The following is a 17,718-nucleotide window of genomic DNA, read 5'->3' as shown; positions in this document are numbered from 1 at the left end:
AAGACTGTCTACTTCTGACATAAAGACCTGTCACAGAAGGCCTGGGAATGGGAACCTGAAGCTAATCGCTTCCCGTTCCACCAGAGGCCTGTGGCCCACAGCCAAGCGACAGGCTCCAGCCAGAGCAAGGGGGACAGCAGAGGTGTCTGGATCGGGAGAGCCAGAGTTGGGGAACTTGCTCTCTGTGGGTCTTGGACCCGTGCGGGGTAAGGGTTGGGGTGCCCAGAGTCACACATGCTGTCTTTCAAGCACTCCAAGAAGCAGCGTGGGCCACGGTGATGTCAGCCACCAGGGCTGAGCTCAGCCAGAAGCTATCGAACCTGAATTTCACGAGAGACGCCTGAGTTCAGGGTCTGTGCTTAAGCAGGGGTCCCAGGCCCCAACCACCCAAGGACCTTGGAGAGAAGGTTCCTCAGCGACATACCAAAGTCCCCCAAAACAAAGCTCAATGGACAGCGAAGGCACTGCCAAATGTTAGGGGGCCAGAAACTCCCCCCAAAACCCCTGCTCCTGCCTCCAGCTGGATTCCCCCCCACAAACCGCAGTTGCTCGGAGCTGTGTACATTCTCTCCTCACCCACCCAGTCCCCCCGGAGCCTGGCTCCAGCCCAGACAGGGCCCAGGCAGGGGAAAGAGGGACAGATGGTGGGAAGGCGAGAGGCAGAGACAGTGGGGGACAGACGGTCAGAAACAGAACCGCACGATCAAGCAGAAACAGCACGAGAAACAGAGAAAACAAGGCAGCGACCCTAAAGATGTGTGTGCTGGTTAGCTTTCTGTCAACTTGAGGCAAGTTGTAGTCATCTGAGGAACGAACCTTGACTGAGGAAAAGCCTCCCTAAGATCAGGCTGCCGGCAAGTCTGTAGAGCATTTTCTTACTTGGGGACTGATGGGAGAGAGACTGTCTAGTTCATTTGTGGGCGGGGCCTTCCCTGGGCTGCTGGTCCCGGGTTCCATAAGCAAGCAGACTCTGCAAGCCACGGGGAGCAAGTCACTGAGCAGCGCCCCTCCACGGCTTCTGCATTGGCTCCTGCCTCCAGCTTCCTGCTCTGTTCCTGTCCGGACTCTTTCAATGATGAACAGTGATTGGACGTGTAAGCCAAATAAACTCTTTCCTCAAGTTACTCTGGTCCTGGTGGTTTGTCACAGCACAAATAACCCTACCTATGACAGATATGGGTACCAGAATACTGAGACGGTGCTGGGACAGGCCTGACCGTATTGTTTTGGGGAGGATTTTTGAAAGGATTTCAGAATTTTGGACAAGAAAAGCCACCGAGTGTTTAAAGTCCGGTGAGTTATTCTGCGGAAACGTGGCAGAAAACAATGTGGAGAGGAACAGAAATGACAGAGGCCTGGCTGGTGGAGTTCCCGAGGGAATTCTGAGAGCTGCATTAAGTCTACCAGGCCAGTTGCATATTTCCTATTTTGAATTAAGACTGTGGTGTCTGGTCTCTTTAGCCGGGACTGAAGAGTCAGCCATGATTTAATGAGACCAGCGCCTCTGAAGTAAAACCTTTGCTTTACTGGGACAATGGATGCTGGTCGGCTGGAGGTGAGAGACATCAGCAGGGACTAAGAACAAACCTGCATCACTGAGGTGAGATCTTCTAAGAAGCCTTTCCTGACAGCCAGCACACTGATGCTATGGTCCAGAGGCAGCCAGCGTCATACCTTGCCCTCAAGTCAAACTTGGTAATGTAAGAGTCACCCAGGAGGTGTTGGTTTTAAAGACGTGAAATGGTCGTGAAGGCAGGAAGCTGGGATCGTGCGTTGTGAGAGGTGAGGAGAGGCTATTGGTGAAGTTGCTGCAGTTGGAAGGCCCAGAAACGGAGGGGTCATGCTAAGAAACAGACTTGGCACCACAAAGAGAGCCCAAGAGAAGCTATTGGTGAAAGTGTAGCCCGGCTGCAGCAGAAGACCCCAGTGTTTTGGAAATGCTAGGTACCATAGGATGACCACCAAGGACACCAGCAGAACCTAGACAACCGGCCCTCTGGAGCCCAGAGATCACGAGCGCATCCCACACTGATTTACACTAGAGTTTGGATTTTCCTCCGACTGTGACTGTGCCCTGGTTCTTCCCTCTTGAGGTAAGAAAGTGTTTAACTCATTTGTGATTTTATAGGAGACCACAGTTGAGAGACTGTAAACTTAAAAAGAAAGAAAGAAAGAAATTTGAGAGTTCTGTAGAGATTTGGGATTTTAAGACTGACATTTTTAAGAAGACAACTTTTAGGGTTTGAATCTGTAAGGTTTTTTTCAGCTTGTAAACTTTTCTATTGTGATGTCTTTATTAATGTGTCGTCTTAGGGAAGAACAAGGGAGGAAAGGCTGTGGCTTAACAGTGATGTGTTTGTGTCAAGTGGACAAGGGATCGGTTGGGCTGGCTAATTTTATTACCAACTTAAGCTACAGTCATCTGAGAAGAAGACACCTCGATGGAGAAAATGCCTCCATAAGATCAAGGTGTGGGCAAGCCTGCGTGTACAGCACTTCCTTAGTTAGTGATTGATAGGTGAGGACCCAGCCCATTATGGGTGGTACCACCCCTGGGCTGGTGCTCCTCAGCTCTGTAAGAACTGAGCAAGCCAGAAAGTGGCACTCATCCATGGCCTCTGTTTCAGGTCCTGACTCCAGGTTCCTGCCCTGCTTGAGTTCCTGTCCTGACTTCCTTCCTTAATGAACAGTGACGTGGGTCTGAATACCAAATAAACCCTTTCCTCCCCAAGTTGCTTTTGATGGCAACCCCTGATTGAGACAGGGTGCCAGGAACACCTGAGCCACCGGTGTGAGCCACAGGTGGCCTCACTGGTGAATGTGAGGCAAAACCATCAGAAAAGCCACAGGCTAAATAGAACTGGGACACTCTGGCAAGCATCTAGTGACAGCAGAGGCTGACAGGTTCCTATGGGGATACAAAACCCAGACCAGAGCTGGTCCTGAGACACTCATCTGCTACCCCTTGATGAAGACTCACCATGCACAGCCCCTCCTGCCTTCTACGAAGCAGGGAGAGGGCCTCAGGGATAACTGAGGATCTAGGGCAAGGAAGAGTCTCCCGAAGGAGTTGCCTACCTGAACCCCATCCCCCACTTTTAGCTCTCAGCCCAAGCTCCAAACAGGGACACCCTAGGTTGGTGCCACAGTGCTGGGAAGACCCTGGCATGTGACAGACTCTGCAAGCACACGCTTGGTATTAGCCTATCATCCTGTGGCCTTCCTGGTTATGCCTCCTCATTGCTGGCCACCCTGTAGTGGCCCCCACCTGGCCTGGGGATGCTTGACTCACCCACTTGCAGTACAGGCATGGGGAAAACCCCACCCCACTGTCCTGAGTGGGCACTCCCCATCTCAAGCCTAGTCCCTGTCCCCATACCGTGATCAGACATCACACTCAGGTTCCTGACAGCACTGAAGGCATGGCAGGCGCCTAGACTGAACACACAGAGAGAGTTGTCCCCGGCCACCCAAGAAATGAATGGCCATCCTGTGCACCAGTCACAGGACCCAGGAGTGGGGTGGGGGATAGACAGACAGTACAAACAGATGGATAGACAAATGAACAGATGAGGAAGGATGGAAGGATGGATGGATGGATGGATGGATGGATGGATTGGGCAGCTGTTGGGAGATATATGACAACAGCAGGGAAGCTGGATGGTGACCGGAATGGGCAGCTGGGGGAAGGGGTGGGGACAAAGGGACAAAGATAATGGAGCTGGAAGAAGATCAAGCAGAGGGATGGCAGGAGAGGGAAAGAGGGATGAACACAGGGCAAAGGGGGTGGTGGGGAGGAAGGAATAACACGATGCTGGAGAAGAGAAGACAGAGGAAGCAGGTCACCCAGCAGTGCAGGACAGCTCAGAGGCCACCTGTCCCAAGTCCAGACCCAGTGTGGTCAGCAGAGTTCCCTGCCAAGACTTCAGGCCATCCCACCAGGGGCTCCCAGACAGCCTTGGGTACCCACTGCCTTGAGTCCAGAAAGCCTCTGAGGGAACAGAGGGCAACCAGGTGCACACCAGCAGTGTCAGGGCCTAGGGAGGGGCCAGGCCAGGTTTAAGAAGTCACAAAGATACACAGGGTATGGAGAGATGACATCAGTGCTCGGTCACACCGGACCTAATAACCAAGCACTTGAAAAGGATCTAGACCTTCATACCTGAGAAAAGGAGGTTTGGGACGGAGGCAAGACCTTGCCTGCCCCCGCATGACCCAGTGGTGAAGGAACAGAGGGAGGGAATATGAGAGGCCACTGCCACAGTCCAGGTGAGTGATGGTGACCTGGGGCCACTGGGGCTGACATAGGGTAGGCAGTGACTAGACCCGGCATCTCTATGGCAGGATATGGGTGCAGGATCATGGGCTAAGTAGGTAGACGAGAAAGGGGCGGGAGACTGGAGCAGCAGAGGAGAGAGAGCTGCCAGAGGGGGGTGAAGTGTCCGTCTGGAACTGACCTCTCCCGGGGATGGTCTGGGGCAGGGAATGAGGATACCCCAATCAGTGTCAGGGAAGCAAGGCCATGTATCCCCTGACATCCAGACACCTGCCTTCAATTATCTGACAGAGGTCACAGCAGCTGAACAGACCACACTGGGAATGGGCTGGACTCCTATAGCTCTAACCCGCCAAGAACATTCCAGAAGCCATGCCAGCGTCTTTACTCCCCATGGAGACTGGAGTCTGATTCTGTCACCTGGTCGAGCCTGAAGGTGTGCGTGCGTGCAAGGTTCACAGCCAAACCCCCTATCCAGATAGCCTGGGTCACTTCGGGTCGGTTGGTCTACTACTGACTAACACAGAACAAGCAGGGCTCAGAGAGGCCCGAGCCTGAGCAGCACAGCTGGAACAGAGTCAGGACTGGAGAACAGACAGAAGGCTTAGAGTAAGCCTGCCTCAGGGTGACAGGCTGTCATAGGAGCTGTGCGGAATATATGCAAGGCTTAGGCAAAGTTATGACTTCAAGGCCTGCCCAGGCAGGCTACAGAGTACATTCAAGGCTGGCTGATCAATTTAGCAAGACCATATTTGGAAAAGTAATATATGTATACATACATACATACATATGTGTGTGTGTGTGTGTGTGTGTGTGTGTGTGTGTGTGTGTGTGTGTATGTATGTATGTATATATATATACATTAAAAGAGATTTAAAGATTCGGCTTGGTGGTAGAGGGCTAGTCTAGCATGGACAAGGCCCAGAGTTCCTCCTCTAACACCAGGGTGTGGGAACCCATGGAATTAAGCTCCCTTGTAGACAGCCTCCCTGGGGACAGGGCTTGGCCACCCGCTGCTCTGGGGATCCTCAAGCCCACATGGCTACAGATGTAGACCCATCCCGCCCATCTGGCACCCAAGGAGCCACTTAGACCTGGGCTGCAGCAGGTCTGTCCAGAGGTCTGCCTGAGGCCCTCAACTCCAGGCCCTGACATGCCAGACACTATCCCACCCACCTTATCTCATCTCTAGGGACTCCAGAGTCCCTTTCCTGACACTTGCTCAAACATGGGCCAGCTCTGGCTCCTACATGAAGCCTGAGGAGTCCCAAGCCATTGTTCCACACAAGCTGTCACCTATGCAGCCCAGCCCCCACGGGGCACACAGAATGTGCTAACATGGTCACGGGGGCTGATCTTGTCCCATCAGTCTCCAACCTTCTGATCCAAGGCTTTGCAGAACCCTCACTCCACACTTCCCAGTCACACCAGGGTGTGACTACAGCCACACACCGGGTCCCACCACAGGGTCTGTATGCTCCTGCCAGCCAGCTAGAGATACCTTCCCAATTCTTTCCATCACCCACGCCCTCTCTCCTCACCTGGCGGCGGCTCCAGCGCTCCGTCCCATCCTCACACCCACGCCCCACCCAGCTTTTCTTTCCCTGTCCCCAGCCCCAGCCCCTTGCCTGCCTACACCAGCAGTGGCAGCAGCTGACAAGCCTATAGGCCTGGCTGGGGTATACCTTGGTAAGATCTTCAGACCCACTTGGCTGCCCAGTGGCCAGCAGGGGTGCCGGGCGCAGCAGGGTATCAGGTAGTAGCTCCAGGCGTGGGCGCTTGCTCTCTGTGAATTCTATGTCGGGCTTGCCCAGTTCAGGCAGGAAGGTGCGAGACTCAGGGCGCAGGTGGAGCTCCTGAGACCTGTGGGAGGCCAGGGACACACATTACACAGGAGACAGAAGCTTAGGACCAAGAATCCGGGTGTCTGCCTAGCCGGGTTCTCATGAGGAGCCTTGTTAGAAGGTTCCTCTGTCTTCCCTGATAGGAGAGGACATAGTTCTGACTCATGAGGACTTGTTGTGACTACCCAGCCTGAAAACCCCACAGACCCTCTTGAGCTAACCAGAAATGCAAAACGTAAAACCCAAACCACTGCTACTGACCAAGACTACATTTTAACAAGCCCCTGGGGGTTTTAAAGCACAGGCCTGAGAAGCACCATAAGGTTTACACAAAGAACAGCATACACAACACTTTTCCTTCTAACCCTCCCTGGGCAGACATCACTAGCCGATCACAGCACTTCTGCTATTAAAAACTGATCTAGTCAGCAGGCAGAAAGATGTGAGCCTTTTGCCTCTTAATTTTCCTTAACCTTGGGTGGATAGATGGTCATACCTCTTCTACCTATAAGTCCTCAGCCCCTGCTCCTGGGAGAGTACAGCCCTGTCATGGCCCTAGGATGCCACCAGGAGGAAGTGGTGCTGGGAAGGGCTGAAGTCTGGACCCCTGCAGCTTTACCTACAAAAACTATCATTATCTACCTGAGAGACACCATAGCCTAGACAAAATGTGGCAACATCTCCTCACCTTTCACTTCCAGGCTGGAACTCAGATAGCAGTGAGGGCCGCCTCCTCTGTGGCTGGATAATGGAGCCGGGTGACAGGTGTGAGGTGTAGTCGCGAGGGTGGTGTTGGTACTCAAGCAGCCCCACGTCCTGTGGAAGAAAGGGAGCAGTGAGCAAGCACAGGAGCAATGGCAGCTTCCTTGCCACCAAGAGGCCCAGATGAGTTTCCAGCCTACATCCTCTAGCTACAATTGCCACAGCGATGTTTCCCACCACGCTTAAAGCCCTGGAGCCACAAGGTACTGCTGGGGGTACCCCTTACTGTAGAAGATCATAATAACCTTAGTACTGGACTCTACATCCCCACACAGGCCACACTGGGGCATGTATGTGGTATCCCTGTATCGTCCCACTCTCTAGCTGGTACATCTGAGGGGGACGAGGGCAAAGCACAGGTCCTCTAAGGCCACAGGCTGGACAACGGTCAGCTTGTAAATCCCACTGCCCATACCAGTGAGCTGCAGGTTTAGAGAACAATGTGTCACTTCTCCCAGGCCCTGCCTACTGACATGGGGCTGGGTATTGCCTTAGCAGGGCACTGGTGAGCATGGAGCGGCCCACAGGGCAGAAATGTATCTGCCTTCAATGGAGACCCAGGTCTCCTCGGACAGGTATCCCTGTGAAGAGTCAGGCTCAAAACACGAAAGGGAGAGGAGGGTTGCGTAGCCAGGACAGATGGAGATATGTAAACCCAGATCCCAGCCAAGCAGCTGTTCAGGAGTCCCGCCCACCACGAGAAAAACAGCTAGCTTATGAAATGTGGGGGATAGGGGGAGGGAGGCTACACCCTCCAGCTTTGAACAGTGATTGTGATTTCGCTGGTCGGACCACACCTGGTGTTGAGGTCCATGAAGGAGGCCTCACCCTTAGCCTACCCTTGCAGCAAGAGTGCTGGGGAGTCAACACAGTTGACAAATTCCCCCAACCTTGAAGTCTCATCGTGGTGCCAGGCTCCCTCCCTGCTCACTAGCGTCCTACCAACCCCTACATTTTTCACAAGGGTCAAGATCACCTTATCACGGTGAGAAAATGAAGGAATTGAGAGAGGAGAGAGCCGAGTGTTCACACCATCTCTAATTCAAAAAAAAAAAAAAAAACCACAAGACCACCAGGCCAATCAATCTAGTCTATCAGCCTGGACACTTGATTACATGCACAGCAATCGATTAGTAATGTCTGTCTCGGGTATAGCCGCAGATAGCATGAACTATAGAACTATAGGTTAACTTAGTTTTCCATTGGCATATTTTCTTCTCCTTTTCGGTCCTTTTAATTTTGTTTTAGATTTCATTTTATCTCTATGTATCTGTGTGTATGTCTATGTGCCTATGCACTGGAGTCCAGTGCCCACCTAAGCCAGAGAGAACCTGAAGACATTGGATACCCTGGAGTTAGAAGCAGCTATGAATTGCTCGACGTGGATGCGTAAAACCATGCTCAGATCCCCTGAAAAGCAGCTCAGGCTCTTTCGAGGCCCTGGCTTTGTGTCTTAAACAGTTCTTACTGCAAAGAATCAATGATAGCAGCTAAGTGTGCTGAGGCTATGGAAGCAGCCAGGCTCCTGCCCCTAGAGGATGAGCAACTGGGAAACCTCAGAGACCAAACAGCAAGGGAAGGATCTGGCGATCAAGACCCTGCAAAACAAGACTCAGGAGAAGGACAAGGCTACCAGGATGGCCCTGCCAAGGAGGACTTGGAGAGAACGGATCCCATACTCAGGTCACTGCAACCAAGCCTTCTGCACGAGCTGTCTAATGCGACCCCCCAAGGCAGTCACACAAGGAGGATATCATGGGTGGTGTGAACAACAAGAGAATGAGGGGCCCAGAAGCAAGAACGGTTCTTCTCGGTCGCACAGCAAGGACAGCACAGGTTCTACAGGGTGAGGCTCGACTGGCACCTCCGCAGGGAACGGGGACAGTCACAGGTCACAGGTCACAACCTGCCCCGTGGCTGATCACAACACCTGACTCAGGAGTAGAGCCCCACCCCACCCCCCGGATATTTCCACTACAAACAGAACAAGTGGGGAGCCCCAAGAAACACACTGTACCCCAGCACAAGTCTAAGAAGTAGAGACGCACACGAGGTCATATGGAGGCAGAGTTCAGCCAAGCCCTGTGAACCCTGGATTCACAGGTCACTCCTGAGTGGTGTGTTCATTCCAACGGAGCCTCACCTCAGGGCTTCCACGCAGCCTGGGGCACTGCCCACCCAGACGCCATGCATCGCCTGTCCCTCCTCTCCCGTCCCAGCTCCACCAACGATATTAGGCTCACCACTTAAACATGGCCTCCTCCAGCCTGGCCTTTGCTCACTGTTCCCCAAGAGAATGTCAGCTCCCCAGAGTGAGAGGGTTTCTCAGGCCTTCACAGCTCTGTCCCCAAGGCTTGGAAATTGGCCTGTGACAAACCTAATCTGCATTTGTCCAACAAATGAACGAGTGAATTCATTAATGAGTGAAGAACGAACCGACAGGTCAATGACCGAGAGAGTGAGTAAATGAATGGACAGACCAATGAGGACCCTGAGGCAGTAACAAGTGACATGTGCAGGTGGTGCAGGAACCCACGATGTGCCCACACACCCAGGACGTCAGCCCCAGCCAGCACCCAGTGCCATTAGACAGGAGCAGCCTGAGCCCCGTGTGGCATAGCAGTTTGTAAATAACTGGACAACAGCCCGCAGGTCCATCCCACAGCCAAGAGTCAGCCAGCTAGGCCCAAGGCCAAGGCTAGAGACAGTCAACTTTGTCAGGCGTCCCTGCACACACCTTGCCCGGCACTGACCTGCGGATACGTGGCTCTTCCACCCCACTGCCAGCAGCATGAAGACGGGACAAACTATAGGGTGTGACAAGGAAGCCTGCCGCTCACAGGAAGCATGCTATTCCCGATGACACGAGGGGACTAACAGTCTGATGCTGTAGGCAGGGGGTGCCCACTGTCACATCACACAGAGACCCGCTCGTAGCCCAAGCATGGCGTCACCTCGGTAGAACCCCAGCCGCTTTATACGCAGTTCACTTGACTGAGAGCGCAGAGCTTCCTCGAAGATAGGCCTGCTAGAGTGTGTGAGTGGCACACATCATGCGTACCCAGGCCCAGGACCCCACACACTGAGCTGGTCACTACACCAGGGCTAGAACCACGGTGGCTCCCTGAGATGCTGTGCTCTCCCCTACAGGCCTCCATGGCTTCTCTTCTCTGCCCTCTCTTTCCTAAGACACAGCATTAAGAGGGAAAGTGTAGGATCTTTTCCCGTCTGTGCGCTACCCAGACTTGGGCCACAGGAAAGAGATGGGGTACAGTCGGGGAGGGGGATTGACTTCACCAAGCCAGCACAGAAAAGTCATGAGGCCTCAATATCCACCCAGAGAAAAACCTTCCACAGACGCTGGGCATCAGCAGAGCCCTGCTTGGTGGCCCAGCAAGGGCTGGAGGCCGAAGAGCAAGCAGGTCCCCTGGAACAGAACCCGTGGGCCCCACTAGGGGACAGACATGTTCCGACTTGTAAGCTATCCCATTAGGTCACACTCACCCCAGAGGGGTTAGTAGCCACTGGGTCCGGTCCAGCGGCATCCTGCGTCACCAACAGCACAGCAGGAGAGTGGGAGGTGCCCAGGGTCAGCCAGTGACCCTAAATGCTGGGGAGAGGGCACAAGTGGGGCAAAGAGCAAGAAGTCAGGTATGAAGGAAGGGGCCGCAGCAGCCGGATGAGCAGTGTGAATGAAGGAGAAGGAAGAGGCCATGGACATCTGCCTGGGGGGCTGGGATGGGGGAGGGGAGTCTGCAGGGGAAAGAGATAGTCAAACCCCAGACAGGGCCCATCCAGGAAATGGCTTTAACAGTATCAAGTTATGGTGGCAATGGACAGCCACATGGGGGCATGAACTGGCATTCCTGTGGGTGTTGTCATCACCCCTGCTTTATAGGTGACGGAACTGAGAACCCCCAACCTTAAATGGCGCATCGGAGAGCAGCTGGCCTTGCTGCTAGCTTAGTTGTGACCCAGTGCTTCATGCAGCGAATAAATGGTCGGAGTGGAGGTATAAGGCCGGGTGCTAGGGCGTACAGGACCCCAACCCAGGACGATGGTTAGTTAGGGCTTGTCTTCTCCCTCTAGGCCCCAGCTGCTCCATCCAAGGACCTGCCACTCAGAGTACAGCTGGCTCTGCACATAGGTTCTCAGTTCTGGGGGAGCCACTATGCATCGGGCTCTGGAGCTCTTGGGAAAGCATTCTTGACTCACAAGTAAAACCGCATCCCACACAAATATAGTTCTGTCACAGAAATGGACCACACCATCCAGGAGGGACAGGCACAAGCATAGATACACACACATTCTCATTCTCATCTCTCTCTCTCTCTCTCTCTCTCTCTCTCTCTCTCTCTCTCTCTCTCTCTCACACACACACACACACACACACACACACACACACACACAGGGACTCCCTCCTAGCTGTGACTGCTACATCTCACATCACACCCCTTCACTCAACAGCCAGAGACATGGTATACAACAGGCTCACAACGAAGGCCGACACAGATGACTCAAAGGCTCTACAGTACGAAGTGAACAGGAACAGGACCCTGGCCGAGGCCGACGCTGCTCTGGGCTTCAGAGTCTTACAGCTAAATAGGCACCAAGATCTTGAGGGTTGGGAAGAAGTGCGACCTCAGTCTCCCTGTCCAAAACCACCCCAGTCCCAAACACAGCAGAAATGGGTCCCACTGTGAGGGGAGTGTACACCACGGGCGCTCTATCGTGCACGCCAAGCCCACTGTCCATCGAGATATAAGCAGTGTCCACTCAGCCTAGCCTCAGCTTCTGCCTTCCCACACTAAAACAAGACTTGCTATGTAGCCTAGGCTGGTCTCAAAATGGAAATCCTCCTGCCTTCACCTCCACAACCGAGATTGCAGACCTCCATCACCACAGCTGGCTGCCACCAGTCTCCCCACTGAGACCAAATCAACCTAGGCCGCGCCGCAGTGGCTGCCTTCAGAAGATGTATTCTGCAGCAGGGGTGGTACTGAGCCAGACATGCCCCTTACCGTGTGGGGCCGGGCTATCTGCACCGGGTAGGAGATGCCATGGGGTGGGTAGCGGGGCTCAGCAGCCCGCCATGTCTGTGCCACAGGCTGTGTGGATCCTGACATGGTGGTAGGGTCCAGGAAGGCTTTGGAACCCAATACACTCTTGACCACACCTAGGACTAGGGGCTGGTCTCGGTCATCTGCTGGCCGGTGACCTCGTCACAGGTACCTGTGGAAAGAGAAAGAAAACAAATTGAACAGGAGGCAGCTGGTCCCTGGCTACTGCGGCCTAGTCCTTTTCTCCTGCCTGAGCCTCCTCTCCAAGGACAGCACAAAGCCACCAACACCTTGCCTACCCTCCACAAGCCATCTCCCTACTCGACAGGCCTCAGCCAGCAGGCTTGGGAGCCTCCGTGTGGATACCATACCCACAGCCATCCGACGGCTCCCACACCCACCTTGGGCAGCCAGCTCATGCCACAGTTGGGACTTTCCAGATCTCCAGGACAAAGTTCTTCAAAAGCCCCTGGCAGCTCCAGCTCACAGCTGCTGGGCCTGTCCCTGGGCTGTGTGCTAGCAAGAACGGTACACGGCAGTGACCCACGAAGGGCCACGGGGTGACACGGTTGCTAAGCAAGGCTGCTTGGCTTTTCCTCAGCCAGAGACTGATTCAGGATGTGGAAAGGACACGGATGAGATTGGCCTGGTGCCACTGGGGGTCGGGAAACAGGATGCTGAGGGTCACACTAGGGACAGACAGGACCAGACACAAGCATCCTGGACAGGCGGGCCACAAACAGGTCTAGGATGGAGAAAGGCCACCTTCCAGGCAGGAACCTCCATGGCTAACACAAGAAGAGCCACAACAATGCAGTGCTCTCGAGGATGGGAACAGGGAGAACTGCAGGAACCAGAGAGGTCACAGTGGAAAGTCTGAGACAGCCCCGTGGTCCGGTCCTTCTTCTCTTTCCCTAAGGCCCTCTCTTCCACACTGCACCCAGAGTCGAGGCTGGGCTGTATCCCAAGCGATGACACAAGAGGATGAGGAGGAGACTGACCAGACCCCTAGCTCCCTGTAATTTCAGCCTGGCCCTTCCTCTTGGGCTAACTGCTAACAACAGATGGCCTGTGTTAGCCAGTGTCAGGTTTCATGCAGGGAAATGAAACATGGAGGGAGAAGACTGCAGATCCAAAAAGCCACTGACCCCCCCCACCCCCTTCCCAAGCTACCAGTGTGCACCTGACACTCCAACCCAGGCCCCAAGAAGAGTCATGTGACCTGGGCATGGCAAATCAGATGGTCAGAACAGGAAGGCGGTGACTGGCTAAAAGATGAACAGGTAAGTCATGTTGCAAACCCAGTGGACAGCCATCCCTGAGCACCCTGGGTAGGCGTGGCTTTGCTCCGACGGCCCTGGCTTGACTTTGTTACTTGTTACCATGAACTCTGGCTCGCACAGGACCTATCACCAAAGAGACATATCACATGACACTTATGAACACAAGAACATTGAACCAAGAACGATGCCAAGAGCCATGGCTTCAGGGAGTGCAGTCCTTTCTCAGAATCTCAGCTCTCGAATTTCCAAAGTGTAGGTGGCACTGTCCCTACCCCTCAGGGTCAATGAGATGTCACCAATGTAAGGTACTTCCTAAATTTGCCTGTGTATATGCGTACGCGCGCGCGCACACACACACACACACACACACACACACAAAGAGAGAGAGAGAGATACACACACACACCCCCTCCTCCCAAGTCACACCTTGGAGACGTTGCTCGAAGTCAGTCCCTTTCCTTCAGTGTGGCAGCAATGCCAAACTCTGGCACACAGAGACCCAGTAGCACACAAAGCAGAAGTGTCAGAAGACAACACAGCCGAGCACGGTGCATGGACCTGTTCATCCGTCTTAGCAGGCTGAGGCAGGAGGAGTGCAAATTCAAAGGCAGCTGGAGAAACTAAGTCACACCTTACCTCAAAATGCAAAAAGGAGCTAGGCTTGGAGGAACTCACCTTTAACCCCAGCACTGGGGAGGCAGGGGCAGGAGGATCTCCGAGTTCCAGGCTTGCCTGGCCTACAAAGTGAGTGGTGAGTTCTAGGACAGCCAGGGCTACACAGAGAAAGCCTGTCTTGGGGAAAAAAGAAGAGGGAGGGGAGAGGGGAGGGGAGAGAAGGGAGGAAGGGAGGAAGGGATGAAAAGGGCTGGCGATACAGCTCAGAGGCAGTGCTCTGCCTACAATCCTCAATGAGGCCCGGTGAGGGCGTGGCTCAGTAACAGCACTTGCCCAGCATATGTGAGGTCCCGGGTGAAATTCCCAGCTTAAAATAAAATGATTTTTTTTTTATTACTAATTGTAAACGAGAAGCTCTCTGCCGCAGTGTTGCCTCCTGAATCCCCAGAGCCCAGGTAAAGTGTGAACTCACACCCAGCGCTAGTGCACGCCAAGCCCCCAGCTTGCAGTAAGCCCGAGTATTCTCCACACCAGCTACATGGACGCCATCCCCAACCACAGTGAGTCTGTGGCCAAAAGAAAGGGATAATAAGCCGATAGTTCAGCCTGGAAACCCAGTGGACCCCCCATCCCTGAGCCCTCTGGGCAGGCATGGCTTTGCTCTGACGGCCCTGGCTGACGCTGTTACTTGCTACCAAGAAGTCTCGCTCACAAAGACAACCTCGCACCAAAATGAGACACGTCACATGACACTTAGGAACACGGAGTGTGGAGGCCAACATGGCAGCTGTCCTGGGCCTGAGGTAAGCGGCTGCCTTGGGAGGGGCTGGGCTAAACAGGCCTCCGCCACACCTCCAGCCCACAGCACCATCAATGCAAACCCCACCCCAAGGTTGACTATCCTGGGTGGCATGGTCCAGCACCATGCATACCTGTGGAGGGCTTCAAAACCACTATTTGATTTTGAGGACACACAGGAAGGCTGGGAGGTGGAAGTCGTCCACAATGTCTACCCTCTTGGCCAGGGGAAGTGGAGGGGAGGCAGAGAGGATACCTCCCTAAGCCACCTCTGGGGAACCTTGTACCTCAGCCCGGCCTGGCTGGTCCAGGATTCACAGGGCACCCCCTAGGAACACAGGAGCTACATGGTCCAAGGTCATCCAGTGTCCCCACGTTCAGGGTGGCCCTAAAGCCTAGACTCTATGACCTCACCTCCATGAGTGACCCCACCCCCATGAATGACCCCAACCCCAGAGGTGACCCCAACCCCATGGGTGATCCCACACCCAGAGGGGACCCCACCCCACCAGAGGGGACTCCACCCCCAGAGGTGACCTCACCCCTATGAGTTTAACCCAACCCCCTTTTCACATTTCTACCCTTAGCCTTGTTTGGTGCCAGCTTGGAAAACAAATACAAATCAGGAAAACAATCTGCTAGGCCCTCAACACCTGAAACACAGAATTACTGAGGATCCACAATCGCACTCCTAGAAGCTCAAAGAACTCGAGTCACACAGACCTGCCCGCTGTTAAGAACCACCCCATTCCCAACAGTCACAGGACGGAAACGCCCGCAGCGTGGCCTGCCCATTCAATGACAGCGCTTCTCAACCAAAAGGGAAAAGATAAAAAACAACACGGATGTCACGCTGAGCAAAAGGAGCCAGATACTTAAGCAACACGGTGTGTATGTGTGACCAACTCACACAAATGTCCACAAGGGGCACAGCACGGGTCACAAAGGAAAAAGGCGGACACGACTGACAGGTTTTGTAACAGTCATGTTGTGAACAAGGAGGCAGGGTGTTCCAGGCAGAGAGGCAAAAGCCCAGGGGCGAGACTAGATGTTCTATGTCTGAGAACACCACTGAATTAGACGGAAGGAGGTCACTCAGGGCCCCGCAGACTATGGTGAATCCAAATAGATTCTGTTCCAGGAGCCATGGGGAGTCCCAGAAGGTGACAGAGGGACGGTACAGCGTCCGTGTTTTGCCACGGGTAGCACAGCTGGCGAACCACTATAAACGTCCAAGCTAGAGACAGACTGTGGGATGGGGCGACGGCAACTGGGAAGGGAAGTGAGCAGATGGCAGAGCATCGGGTAGGAGCCAGACAGAAGCCTCGCGAGCTTGCGACAGGGAGGGCCGTCTTCACACACCTCATGGTGGAGCGGCTGCAGCCTGGTGACATCAGGGTCCTGGCTTCACGGTCTGCCAGGAGGAACCTGTCTAGGCAGCGCCAAAGGAGAAGCCCGGAAGGCAAGAGGCTCTCGGGTGGCAATCTCAACAAGACCATCTCTGTGGACCATCTCTGTCGCTCTACAGGGGCAGGGCCTAGCTGAACCCAGGGTGTGCATTACTACAGTTATGGCCTCTGGCACATCATCCGAGGCCGGTGCATCACACATCTCAGGTGACACGTATGCCCCAATCCCATTCCTTCTCCTCACAGTGCTGGCTAGCTTAACAGACACTCGGCAAAGGACTGTGGCCAGCAGAAACGGGCAGCCCCACTGGTAAAGGGCCCACCTGTGCCCCGCCCCATGGCAGCAGCCTCCTCCCAGGACTGCAGGCAGGTATGTGGCCCTCTGAGACACAGCCAGTGGCCTAGTTTAGACAAGGGAGATGGAAGAATGGGAAAGAGGGAGTGACAGCCATGGGACACGCTGTCTGCAGCACTAGCTTACAACTTCCTGGCAAAGTAGCACCCACTGCTATCAAACTTATAGTAGAACAGGAGGTGACAAGGTGTGGGGGCGCGGGAGGGGGAGCAGGTGTCCCAGAATTAGAATGTGCGTGGCAGTCAGAAGCCAGAGCTCATATCCACCATGGGGCCCAGGGACTGCCAGGCCCAGGCAAGCTTCAGAACCCAGAGCAGGGGATCTGCCAAGTTCCCTGAGCAGGGGATCCCAGTAGGACATGGTATAGTCCAGTTCCCACAGATACCTAAAGCCTTGTGGACAGGAACCACACTGGCCACAAACTTTGCCTGACAGATGTGCCTCCCTGCTCCTGTGTTTCTGTGGGAGCCAGAAGTTGCCAGGAACACCATATTGCCACATGAAGAGTCTATCCCCTGGCAATGCTTTCTCTAAGGGTTTCTGAGGCTCCTGACCAAACTTAGGCACTGGGGACAATCTTAAAAGCTCCCTGTACCCCACATCGTCTCCCCACCGCACAGGGCTCCTCCTCCCCAGCCCCACCCCTGGCTGGGATCAAGTACACGGTCAAAGCAATGGAGAGTGAAGCCAAGTCACAAGTTCTTGGTCAGTGAGTAGAAATGATGGCGATGAGAGCCACCCAATCCTAGAGAGCTCCCCTTTCAACAGAGCCACATAAGCTATTATCCCAAATGACTGGAACAAGGCCAGAGACCAACTCTACCCCTTACCCTGCTGTGCAGTCTTGGGCTAGGTACGGACTTCTCTGTGCTTCAGGTAGGAGGCTTCACGGGAAAGCTATTGAGTTGCAGGCCAGCCTTTACCTCTAGAAAGGCACTGTCCCCAGGGAAAGGCTTCCCTGTGGCCCTCAAAAGGTCCTCCCCCTATCGTGCAGCAGCTGAGTCCCCATCATGGGCCCTGTCCACAGTGTATTCTCTGGCCGAGCCTTACACCAAACACACCTGAACCATTCAACAGATGGGGAAACCACAGCACAGAGAGGGGTGCTCCTCTGCTCAGAGCCTACAATGTCCACAGGCCACGGCCACCTAGGACTGAAAAACTCTGACGAAGCGTGGGCCACGGGTTCTGGTACTTAGCCACATGGGTGTCCCCTGGGCTGCAGCCAGCCACTAGCTCCTGCCAAAGCAGATGGAGTCACTTCTTCCTTATGGCTTTGTGCTTATTTTTTTGCTATTACGTGTGTGTGTGTGTGT

At 54.2% G+C, this 17,718-nt stretch overlaps 1 protein-coding gene across 1 annotated transcript in view; it reads right to left on the bottom strand.

The window, feature by feature from the left end:
• Positions 1–12,114, bottom strand: part of Ncor2 (nuclear receptor corepressor 2) — a 108,319-nt gene extending 96,205 nt beyond the window's left edge. Inside the window, exons 1-3 of the mRNA XM_032887252.1 lie at positions 11,904–12,114; positions 6,809–6,936; positions 5,962–6,139 (exon numbers count right to left, since the gene is read on the bottom strand). Of these exons, the coding sequence (XP_032743143.1) occupies positions 5,962–6,139; positions 6,809–6,936; positions 11,904–12,008 (411 nt within the window). The 5' untranslated portion in view covers positions 12,009–12,114. The remainder of the gene's footprint in view (positions 1–5,961; positions 6,140–6,808; positions 6,937–11,903) is intronic.
• Positions 12,115–17,718: the final 5,604 nt, after the last annotated feature.

The sequence above is a fragment of the Rattus rattus genome, chromosome 16 (genome assembly GCF_011064425.1).
Source record: "Rattus rattus isolate New Zealand chromosome 16, Rrattus_CSIRO_v1, whole genome shotgun sequence".
Classification (NCBI taxonomy): domain Eukaryota; kingdom Metazoa; phylum Chordata; class Mammalia; order Rodentia; family Muridae; genus Rattus; species Rattus rattus.
Note: the sequence above shows the minus strand (reverse complement) of the source record. Positions and strands in the feature narration are given on the sequence as shown.